A 13075-nucleotide genomic window follows, 5' to 3' on the forward strand; every position below is an offset into this window, starting at 1 on the left:
GGACGCGCAGGCTCAGCGGCCATGGCTCACGGGCCCAGCCGCTCCGCGGCATGTGGGATCTTCCCGGACCGGGGCACGAACCCATGTCCCCTGCATCGGCAGGTGGACTCTCAACCACTGCGCCACCAGGGAAGCCCTCAAAATGTACTTTAAATGAAAAATGCCAGAGTTAGAAAATAGTGTGTACAGTTTGAGTGCCGTCCTCTTTATACCCAATTTTGTACGGGTGTGTGTTTTGTGTTCATATTTTTATGTATTTACCAATTTTCTATAGTAAATATATTCATAATAGAAGATTCTTACTACATATTTTCTAGGTTTTATATATATACATGTATGTATTGATATATATGTGTCTGAAATTAATTTGGAAAAACTAAACAAAAACATATATACACTGCTTAAAGTGAAGGGTCCTCAAGAATAACAAAATAAGGGAAATACAACTGAGAAATTTCAAGGCATTTTCAAATTGATAGCCTGTTCAAAAAAAGGATGGTACCTTTGTAGACAAATGGAAGTTATAGAAGTTTGTTGCATTCTTCCAGCCCATGAAATGCTATTTTAGCAGAAAATATTTCCTGGTTTTTGAGAAGTGTTACATTTCTTTTTCAGAATTTTAGCCTTCTTTCTCTTTATCTGAAAATTTGAACTCTCTCAGGGTTCTTGATTACTATTTCAGTAAAATGGGGAATATCACTTTTTCCCTAGATTTCTCATTTCATATATTAGCACACAGGGTAGAATTCTTACCTCTCATTCATGGTGTCCAGCTCTCAACATCTTAACCTGGCAGAAGAACTAAACTAGCTGTAAATCTTACCACCCAGACCACACTTGATTATTGTATGATGGGAAAATTAAATGTGAATAAAACAGCCTAGAGCATTAGGGTGTTCTTGGAAGAATAAACACAAGTTGGAAGTCTTATGTGGACAGTGCAAAGTACAGGAAAGCAATCAATCATGTAAACATCAAATGAAAGGTTGGTAAGGAAGCCATTGGAGTCTGTCAGGCGCTCCCTGCAATAAATGGCTTACTCCATTTCTTTTCCCTTTCACTCAGTTTAGAAAAGTGAATTCTGTGGAATCTCTAACAGAACCCAAAAGATTTCATAAGTTCTTATTCCTGTTTAAAGGTATGCTTTGAACAGAATGAGCTCAACCCACTGAAGAGGGTTTTTAGTTTATATAAAATGGGCACAAACATGTCATAGCACATACCTCCCTGACTTTTTTCATCCTCCCACAAACAGGAAACTGTTAAGGCAGCAATAATAGAAGAGCAAAAGCGAAGTGAAAAGGCTGTGGAAGAGGCAGTGAAGAGAACAAGAGATGAATTGATAGAGTATGTAAAGGAACAGAAAAGGGTAAGTATCCCCTGAAGGGTTTTAACTTGTGCTTCCACAAACTGAAGCATTGGCTTCGGTACAATGACATGAAATTTTAAAATATTTAAAATGTCCTTTGTGATCTAATTTAGGAATCTTCATCTAAGATTATTTTTCTGATATAATTATATATTCTAATAGTTAATGTCTATAAAAAACATCAATTCCATCTGTCAACAAAAAAAGCACACTGAATAATTTCTTGCTGGATTCCTAGAAATGACCTATAGCATTTTCAATTTAACTTTACACTTGCGAAGAAAGTAAACAGTTATAGACTTTTAGTTTTTTGGCCATAAGTTTGTTATTTCTTACAATATTTGTCAAAATTTGTATGCACTCGTTAGGCCTTTGGACTGGGTTAACACTATGGTTCTAATAGATTTTATTACGGTTATCAAATTAAGGCTCTTCTGCCATAGTTCCATTTCAAAAACAAAATTCAGAATGTGCTTGTCACAGTTCAGAATGCATATTGGAGCTTTACAAAATAAACGTCATTTCAGTACAGTGTGGTTTTATTTAATATGTGAGTCTGAGCAGTGGCTGGAAATAATGGACTTAATAGCTTAATTTGTAGATTTTTCAACAAATCTTTATTCTTCTTAAGTAGTATCCAAGATGAGAAACACTTAGGATGACATGTTTAATGGTAATCTCTGTAATAAGCATATTATATTATAGTATAGTATATAACAAATTATATGGTGAGTTTTCTCACACACTATTTTATGTCTCATTTATATGTTTAGTATAACATGTTATATATTATAAAGTATCATATTTAAAGACTATATATTATACAATATATAGTATTATATAATATAGCATAATAAAATTATAAATAAAACATAAAACATAGAATGTGTGAGGATATTTGACACAATTAATTGGTGGTCAAAATGACAAATAAAAGATTATTCTTCAGTTGACAGCTAAGTAGAAGACTAGGAGTATCATAAAAACTCATGATACCACTTTAGTTCCATACTCTTAATTTGAAACCAAGTTTAGTATTATACAAAGGAAATTCTTACCCCTCAATAGCTACCATTAGGTTTCAACAAAGCAGATTTTGTCAGCAGCGTAAAAAATTGCTAAGTAGGCTTTTCAGATAACTTAACCACTCACAGAAGCATTTCATATGGGATTAGATCTTTGGGCACGTTATCTCAAGGTATTTTTAAAAGCAGTTTCACCCAAACAAATTCCCGATGGGTGCGTAACCTTCTGAAGAGAAAATTCTGAGCCAGATATAGTCAACTGACTTTTCAGGAAGTGATATATTCCCAGAAAACTCCTATTTCTATATGTATCCCCAAGGAGTTTATGTTAAATAACCTAGTTCAGAAGCAGTCATACAAGAAAGGAATTATAGATGCTTTCCACATACACACAGGAATTGTGATAGTGAAAGAACACAGACTTGAAATAAATTCAAGAAGTCTTATGGATGTATCCTTTTGGTTTTTTTTTAAACGGAAGTATAGTTGATTTACAATGTTGTGTTTGTTTCAGGTGTACAAGCAAAGTGATTCAGTTATACATGTATTATATATATATAAATACTTTTTCAGATTCTTTTCCCTTGTAGGTTATAACAAAATAGTGAGTATAGTTCCTTGTGCTACACTAGGTCCTTTTGGTTATCTATTTTATATATAGTAGTGTGTATATGTTAATCCCAAACTCCTATGGATGTATCCTTTTTTAACCATCTTTTCTTAATAATATATGGCCAATTCTCACTTGAGCACTAACTTTGGAAAAGAAATTATGTAACATGACAAACCCATTCCTAAGAGTATCTTAGATGAATATTTCTTTAATCAAAATGGAAATTTTTTCTTAAAAAAAAACTTTAGGGGATTCCCTGGTGGCGCAGTTGTTGAGAGTCTGCCTGCCGATGCAGGGGACGTGGGTTCGTGCCCCGGTCTGGGAGGATCCCACATGCCGCGGAGCGGCTGGGCCCGTGGGCCATGGCCTCTGAGCCTGGGCGTCCAGAGCCTGTGCTCCGCAACGGGAGAGGCCACGGCAGTGAGAGGCCCGCGTACCGCAAAAAAAAAAACAAAAAACTTTAAAATGGTGTACTACTTTCCTCTCAAAGGAAGTCTTGTGGCTGCCATAAGAAACATTTAAAATGAGAGCAGGAAATGCCTTTACAGGAGTTACCTGGTCCCTGTGTGAGGTAAATTAGCCCTTGAAGAGAACTGACAATGAACTCTGCCATTTAATCTGTGTTCTTGCAAATCATATTAAAGGAATAGTATCTGTTTATGTTAGATAAACTAGTTATCACATTTAGAAATGTTCATTAAACAACAACAAAATCATGACAATATTACATTCTATGTGCACCAGAGTTCCACTTCTCTATGCTTGTTCCTTTATATGTTAAGAACTATAAATTTAATACCTGCCTTCCAGAACAGCTGTGAGTTAATACCTGTAATAAAATAGAACAGCTAGAGTATGGTCTCAATATATATGTACATTATTGAAGAAAAACAGAAAGGCCTAGTAGCATTATTTTTTGCTAATTAAAAGTACGCTTTTCAGATTAACGTTTGGCATTCTATTTCCTCTGAGGTTTACAACATGATTCTAATAGTTTATTCCATTCTTGTTACTAGATTCACAGAAGATTAAAACTGATTTAATCACTATATTAATAGGAAGTTTATTACCACCACTTTGGGATTTGAGAGTTTTTTAAATAACACATATTGTGGAATACTTTTAATATTTGAATGTTTCCATCTCTCCAAACAGAAAAGCTATAAAAAAGGAAAGTGGATAAAATATTTGAAATGAAAGCACCAACCAATTACTAGATCTCTTTTTTATATAACTTTTTAAAAATTAAGATTCTCTATACTCTGATTCTTTTCCAAAATGGATTTCAGTGTTTCACGTTAATTTTTATGAATTTTGGGGGCTTGGAAATTTTTCACACACACACAGAAAAGACATCTCATAACTTATAAAGTAATATTTAGAAGAAACAAAAAGGGTTTTTTTAGCAAATTCATAATCTTTTTTCTGCTTCCAAAAGACTAAATTAGGGCAACTCATCTCTACTTCTTCCTTTGTAAGATGGATTTCTGTTTGCATCAGAGAACACTTTTCCAGAACAAAAATTTTCCTTTCTCCTCTCCAGCTTTTTTTAACTAGAGAGTCAACTTGAGATTTTCAACATTAGACACCTCAAAAGCCCTGTAGACCTTGGTTCCAACTGGGCTTACATTCCAGTCTGTGAAATAATCATCCCCTCTTGAAGTTTTCCAAAATCTTTGTAAGAAGAAGTCTAATGTTGTGTTAGTTTCTGTCTTTATACGTCTTTTGTCCTAACCAATCTTTGCTTTGATATCATTTTACCCTTACCAAATTCACTAAAAGACTGAAATGAAGACTCTTCTCTCTACATCTTTTCCTTCAGTCTTTTACTTTTAAAAGACAGAGAAACAGAATGAAAAATCTGAAATGCTTAACTTTTCAAATAACTTATAATTTATCCTACAATATTAAAAGCAGTAGAATTACAAATCACCACAGAGGATAGCATTGCTTTTTCTGGGTATCTACAATCAACAAGTTTTTAATCAGTGATCCAGTCCTTTTGAGTATTACAATTATACTCAGAATTAGAATTAGAATTAGAATTATACTAGGATTAAAATTAGAATTATACTGAGAAAATGTTTTACTTTTAAATGCCATTTACCAGGGTTTTCTTGTATCAAATCGATAGGGATGTCCCTGAACTTTGTAAATACTCACATTCATCTGGTCTAAACATCTTAGACAGGACAAAGGGGCTACTTATATCTATACTACCTATGTACTAATTATGTGAATCATAATTTACACTGAAATTGCATCCTAAATTATTTACTAAGTTGGATACATGGTACTTATACTGTTACTACAAGTCCTAATAATAATCAAAGGTTAAGTGTAATCAAATCCAAACAAAGAGAGCTTTTTAAATGATCAACCAGAAAAATAATTCAAATTAATAATGGATCTGTTTCAGTGACCATCTTATAAGTGCCTTTCTTATAGGTATTCTAAATGATAGTATTAAAAAATCCTCTGTAAGATCTATCTTGTTAAACCCAGAAAATAAAATTATTATATTGAGTTCACAAATTTAGTATGAAACTGAAAAGCCAAAGTTTTGCAGTCTCAGTTCTCATAATTTTTTCATTAGTTGATAGAAATTGTCTCATTTTTTAATGAATTTAGAAATTTCCATTATAATTTGTATAATAGAGAGAGAAGGTAAACAGGAAAACCTAAAAAGATTTTAAAATACGCTCAATTTTTCTGAGAATCAGCTAGGTATCCCCAAGTGTAGTGATTTATATTTAACAGCCATAATATGTTTTATTGAAATTAAATTTTTTGTTTCAAACTCTTGAATCATTACAAGTTCTCAATTAAGGGGTTGCAAATACACCCCATGGGTCAAATTTGGCTTGCTGTTTTTATAAATAAAGCTTTATTGAAACACATAGCCACATCCATTCGTTTATGTGCTACTCTTTGGCTGGTTTCATGCTGCAACAGCAGAGTTGAGTAGTTCAGAGAGACCATGGGGCCCACATAACCTAAAATATTTGCTATCTGGCCCTTTACAGAAAATCGTTTGTCAGCTCCTGTTCCAGGCTATCAGAATAATCTTGAGGAGAAAATTTCTTCCTGTCAGCCCTTTAAAGTATTTATTCTTTCATTATGCCTCATTGTAACTAGACAATTGAAATTCCTAAGGTACTCTTCTGGAAAAGATTTCTTGATATTAATTGCCAGATAAGGCATTATAACATTTTAGGCCTGGTCATTAGTGACATAAACTTTATTTTAGACTAAAGGAGGTTGTAGGAAAACGAGATGGGAAAGACCACATCCCTTGACACTTCCCTAGGGAGGAAGAATTTGTGGTTGAAAATGACCTATGGCCCTTGGATTAGAATGAAGTGTTCCAACCCATCCCACAAGTTAAGAGTGTTACACATGAGCTTGCTATGAGGGAGGAAGTGTGAATAACATTCAGCAAGCAACAACTACTCACAGCCAAGCAGTGATTCCTAAAAAATAAAATCCCATCCAAATGTAATAAAAGATTATTTTTTTTTCCTCTTAAGAACCAGAATTATGGCCTGTATTTTCTAAATCACCTCCAGGAAAATAATCTTCACATTAGAGAATCCTTTTAATTTAGATCTTTAAAGAGGAGTAAGGAGCAGTTATCTTTACTTCAAAGTTTTTGTGGTCAAAGCATTGTTATAATTTCTTAATTCTAAAAGGATTCATTTAATCCAGGTTTTCTACAATATTCTTGAGTGTTTGCATCTCAAACTGTTTAATGAAAGGCAATATTTGGCCAAAATGAACTCTCTTTAGTTTCTATTCAGTTATACAGTTACTTGAATTAAACCTGATTTCAAGACAAGTTACTGAATATCTTGTGGTGCCTTACTTTTTTCCTCGTAATAATTTGGGAGTTGGATGAGCTGATGTCGAATGCCTCTTAGAGTTCTAAACTCTGTTACCACTGTGAGTAACATTTTCCTTGACAGATGATGAGTCTCCACAGGGGTTTTTAATTCTTGGTATAAATGACTTGCATCATGGTAGTTATTTTCTGCATAATTTATACATCAGTGTAGGGAAGTGACACTTTCCTGGCATTCCCCAGCCTCCTGCGCCTTCCCATCCTAATCGATTGGCCTTGCTTCTGCCTGTCCTGGGGCAGGCTGTAGAGTTGCCTATGCAAGATGCAGCTCAGTAGCATTTCAGCATCTGCCCTTGTAACTTTTGCTTTGGGTCTCATATTAGAAAATGCTTTTATCTGACCAAGGCATATTAAAATGAATAATATACCTGCACACTCAATTGTTATCTGTACTTTCAGTTGTACCTCATTTTTTGATGCCAAAGGGAATTTAAAGATTTATATAAGTATGATCTAAAAAGTTACTATTTTTCAATCTCATACTCTTCTTTGAAAGCTTATTTCATACAGTATACTTTAAAATCAAATTTATTGCTGTTTTTCACTTTCTATTTTAACAGTCTTCTTGATCCTCTTTCTTACTCTGCTGGACTCACTTGCGTAAGAATAACCTTGAAAGAACTTACTTTGGTGAGGCAAATCTATTGACCATTTCCATTTCAACAGTGGGAAACTGAGAAAAGATACTATAGACATAGCTTAATGCTTAGATTAAGTTTCCATTATTCCTGTTTCAGGGAATAAAACATACGTTCCAACTTAAAATGAAAATGAAAATTTATGCATTTGCACTTAAGAACTAGTTCAGCACAGCAATTAATGTACTCTTCTTTAACTGGTCTTTGGGATAGGAATTTCGTTTAAAGCAAAGCAAAACTTCTAAATCAAAGTACAGTAAGTATAAATATTTTAGTTGGAGTCCGTTAGTATCTTAAAACGTTCATTCTCTGTTTTTGTTTAATTAAAATGTTCATCTAAGTAATTAATCACTTATTGAATTATTACAGTGAATTAGCTTTATTCTTCATTAAAAGGTTTTAGCTTTTTCTTAGATATTCAGATGACTTCTCCTTTCCTGCATGCAATATACTAGAGTTCTTAAAATTCAGATGGTGATAAGAACTGATTCAAATCACAGACAAATCAATAAAATCAAAGTGTCAACTTTGAGTCATAGGGCATGGAATTTAGGAGTTGACAGGCCTGTTGGGTATGCTATCATTGAAGGCCTGTATTTAGGTATAGCTTCTTGAGATGGGCCCAAGTGAAGAATAGCTAGGTAGCTCATGATGTAAATGGTGAGCAGCTGGTGTAGAAGGAAAACCAGAGGTCAGACCTAGAGGGAAGTGGTAACTATCAGAGGCCCCCATATTGAAATGATGATGACAACGATAACAGCTAATACTTACGTAGCATTTGCTAAGTTTCAGGCACTAGTCTAAGGATATTATCATTTAAGAGTGTGTGTACATATTCACTACTCTCAATAGCATTATTAACCGCCAGATCATAAAGCTAGAAAGTGACAGTCTGGCTCTGGAGTCTGAGCTATTAACCATTTGGCAAACCACTTCTGTGGGCAACAGTCATCAATAAAGAATAGGGACAAAAATTTGTGAATAGGTCAGAAATGAAGGTTTCAGATTAAAAGCCAAGAAGAATAAGAGGATAACAGAGACCCATGTTTATGTTTTGTTAGTCGTATGGCACTATGTAGTATCTACCAGATCAAAGCAGCTGTGGAGGACCAGGACCACCATATCTTTAAAAAGCTAAAAGTCTGATTTTGGAAGGAAAGTATAAGAGCATATTACCTTAAGTAAAGGTCAGAAAATGGCTTGAAGCAATAGTAGATACCACAACATATGGCAGTGCTTGAAAAACGGTCAAAAAGATTGTGCTGATAATCATTGACAATAGAATTCCAGAACATCACTTAAGACTATGGAGATAAGAGTGGATTTTTTATTTCAGTCAAATGGAAACTAAAATATGGACTAGGCTACACAGTAAAAAGAGGATGGACAATAGTCTGTGAGAAGACAAAGGGTTTGGTCTCTTATAGGAATAAGCAAATTAATTTATAAAGATTTTTATTAAAAAGTCTATTTCTAGATTCTTAATATACCTTTTGGTTGCAATTCTAGAATGTCCTGGTTCATGAAGCTTATATTATTGGGGGCAGTGGAGATGGAGTTTGTTTTTTTTTCAGATGTTGTCTTACCCTTTAGCCAACCTTAGAAGTCAAAAAGCATGTATATATGTTTTCATTTATTCACGAACTATTTATTAAGAGCCACTATTGCCTTTACCATGTTACTGTTAAACTATTAGAAAGAAACGAATAATGAAGTGGTATTCCAAATTGCTAGCATCTTGATCTATACAACATAGATCCTTATATCTATACAACATGCATTTGTGTATGCCCTTCCATGTTCCATTCTAAGCTATGTACTGGGAAATTTCAGTTTAAATTTTTTTTCCATTATATAAAGAAATGTTAAGCATCTTTAATAGTCTGAGAACTGTGCTCAGGACACAAGGATAAATAAGATCATCAAGAAAGAGAGTTTATACCCTGGTATTCATAATGGCAATACATATTTGTTTAACAACTAAAATATATAAAGATTTTTACATATATTATTTGATTCTTATAATCACCTGCATGGTTATTATTCTGATTTTACAAACTGAAGAGTCAAAGATGATAGAAATGTTCACTTTTCCAAGGCTAGATCTAATAAACCATAGCTGAGACTTGAGTTTTCCTTTTTTGATCCTGTACTCTTTCCTCTACATCACAGCAATTGGCCTTGTCAACTTCATTTATACTAGCAGTTTCATTGTACTATCTAGAGTGAAGCCAATATCTGGAGATGATTATCAGAAAGACCATGGTAGTTAGAATCAGTGAAGAACCCTAACATCAACAGCTAAGAGAACTAGAAGTGCATGAAATACTCAGTGATACAGAAAGCAATTGTTCATGGAGACAGGAATCCACATGTTACCATCTTCTTCTCTTGTGGTGCTTTAGTGTCCTGTTTTGAGTTCTATATTTGGTAAAGATGTTGACATTTTCATGGAAATCAGAGTTTTAGAGTGAACTCTTGAGGATATAACCTAGGAGAAGACTTTGAAAGGTCTAAGCTTGTTCAACTACGGAAAAACTTACCATGGAAATTCAGCAATATAGAAACCAAAAAACCGTCTTAATATGACCTTAATGCTAAAGGAATAACTAGAAACTTTCAACTTAAGTGGAATCTAAGTCTGTATCAGAAAAAAATACAAAACAGCAGCCATTTATTGAGTGCCAAGTTTGTCCAAGATACCATGGTGGCTGCTTTACCTATACCGTTTCACTTTATCCTCAAAACTATTCTAAAATAGTATCTGCACAATACAGACAAGGAAAACTAAGTCAACAATGTGAGATAACTGCCCGAGATTAGTAAAAGAGAGAGTCAAGATTTTAACTTGGTTCTATCTGACTGCAAACCATATAGGGAGATTCCTCAGTAACTCTTTAAATCTGGTTTGATAATTTACTTTAAATAGTATTTTCCAAATGGTATTTCAGGATTGTTAGTTTCTTCACTAACAAGCTTGTAATATACTTTTTACTTTATAGGCTCCATCTAGATAAATTAGATAAATTTTACAGGCTCTGTCTAGATAAATTAATTAAATTGGCTCCATCCAGATAAATTAGGAAGAAAAATAGAAAGACATGGATAGCACATGTGCACATACACACACACACATACACACACACACATCTCGTTTGGGAAATTGCTTGAAATCATGTATTACATACAATTTATAAATTATTTTTAAATAGCTTTTTCACCTATGGTGAGCTTTTGACTATCCTAGCAAAGATTATTTGTTTAGCTACTTTAAATATTATTTTATTGCTGCAGGGTTTTAAGGTTTTGATTATATAAAAAACAGGCCCGTTGTTTTCCTAATTGTCATGACCATATTAGGTGGTGGTGAAATATTGACAAAGTCTTAAACAACATTTCTGTAAAATGTGCATCATAAATTGGGCTCTGAAGTTAAAGCCCACCACAAGCTTATGTGGTAGTAGTAATAAGTGAACAATAGTTTGGTGGGTTTTTTTAAACCAAGCCTAGCTCTACTATTCTGTGTAGTATTATCTGTACCTTTAGTCCAATCCAGCCCATTAATACCAGTGTTGAAAACTAAACCCTTAGCCTGTTCTCTTTAGTTCTCATAAAGTCCTCATAGACACATCGTTGGAATTAATACTCATTTCTAGGGTCATATAGGCTAATGCCAAATTCCCTTAAAATTATACTTCCTCTAGGAATTAAAAAAAAACAAAATAGAACTAACATGTCAGAGTTATTTCAGTCCTTTAAAATATATTAAAATCTACAAGTAATTATGGCAAACAATTTTTTTTTTATGCAGCAAATTAAGAAAATGAGTCATGATTCCAACATATTCTGTTTGGAAACTATTCATGTTGTTAAATTTTAAAGTTATGTTAGCTTAGGAAATATATTTCTTTTAATTTTATTTTATGCGATTTTAGCCTGGAGCTAAGCCACATAGCCCTGCTCTTTCCTCCAGTCTGACACTTCTCTTCAGTGGCTCTCAGTTCTTAATTCTTTTTGCGTGGCTTGCAGGATCTTAGTTCCCCAACCAGGGATTGAACCCAGGCCCACGGCAGTGAAAGTGCCGAGTCCTAGTCACTGGACCACCAGGGAATTCCCTCAGTTCTTAATTCTGTCTTGAGATATAGAAAGAAGAAATTATTTTCATTTACAAGAAAGATACAATGAACAATAACAATTCAGGCTTTGCACTAATATCTACAAGAGTTTCTAGTAAAACATTTAAAAATATACGACCTTCCTCTTGTGTACTTTAAATTGGACTATAGAAATTATATCTGTAGGATTGTAGACTTACTCCATAATAGATTAATATCCTGGATATTTATGAATACCTGTTAGTTCTGATTCTTTGACTTCTTTTTCTAGTATATAAATAGTTTAAAAATGAGTTATTTTTCATGTGTTGCTTTTTAAATGAAATTCCTGAAATGACTATTTTCTTATTTCCTTCCACTATCAAAATCTCCAGCTTTCAGTAGAGAGGAGATGGGATTATTACTAAAAGACACTTGGTAGTTTTAAATTTTAATCTATTTGATTTATTGTATAGTTGTTTTCCATCATATGTATCTCCTCAGCCATCAGTTTTTTCCTTTGAAAAAATAGCAAAAATAACAATTTGGTTTGTAACTAATAGTGCCTTGGAAACAGCATGAAAAAATCATTTTCTAAGAGATGCGGTATTTTTCTTCTCATATGAAAACAGAGAAAACCTCCTTGACATTCTGTTCCTTGCTGATTCATATGCACTGACATGACCTCTCTGTGTTCCTGTCTTGCTCTGGAAGCTTTGTGCTCACTCCTTAAGGGGAGGCCAATGATTTAAGATATGTGAGCTCTAGTCTGTAGCAGAGAGGTAAAAGATATGTCATTTATGGTCATCACGTTATTTTTGAATGAAGTCCATTAGATTATGGATGAATCACATGTCTGACTAAATTGTCAGACTATTTTTGTTATTTTTTAAAAATAATAATACTAAATGGAATAATACTAAACGAATAGTCAAGACAGTAATTTTACCAGCACTTCTTTTCCTTCTCTGAGATTGCCGTACCAACGTACATCTCTTCTTGTTCTTTCTCTTTTAAAGATATTTATTATCCTGTATTCTTTTTCCAGTGATTTTTCATTCATCTTTATTGGTTCAGCTGAGATTCCCTGTGTGAGATTCCATAATCCTCAGTTTTATACATAAAGCTCCAACATTCACATCAGTTTACCACCTAAGAACTAATTTTTATCATTGTATCCCTTTATCAGAGAATTTGAGAGTAACCTAATATTAAGATCCTATAAGTATTTGACAGGTGTTGGTCTATTTGAAAATTATATATTTTTTATATTCAGTTTGAATTCCTAATTTCAAGCGACAGAAGTTATCTGTGACTGGTTAAGCAAAAAAGGAGTTTGTGGGCTTCCCTGGTGGCGCAGTGGTTGAGAGTCCGCCTGCCGATGCAGGGGACGTGGGTTCGTGCCCCGGTCCGGGAAGATCCCACATGCCGCGGG

At 33.8% G+C, this 13075-nt stretch overlaps 1 protein-coding gene across 10 annotated transcripts in view; it reads left to right on the plus strand.

Annotated features, from left to right (window-relative positions):
• CCDC91 (coiled-coil domain containing 91) overlaps positions 1-13075 on the plus strand; it is a 393065-nt gene that overhangs the window by 318819 nt on the left and 61171 nt on the right. For all 10 annotated transcript variants that reach the window (XM_055085536.1, XM_055085539.1, XM_055085537.1 and 7 more), the window contains one exon: positions 1256-1369. In XM_055085536.1, the coding sequence (XP_054941511.1) occupies positions 1256-1369 (114 nt within the window). The remainder of the gene's footprint in view (positions 1-1255; positions 1370-13075) is intronic.

Source organism: Physeter macrocephalus, chromosome 6 (genome assembly GCF_002837175.3).
Source record: "Physeter macrocephalus isolate SW-GA chromosome 6, ASM283717v5, whole genome shotgun sequence".
In the NCBI taxonomy this organism is placed as follows: domain Eukaryota; kingdom Metazoa; phylum Chordata; class Mammalia; order Artiodactyla; family Physeteridae; genus Physeter; species Physeter macrocephalus.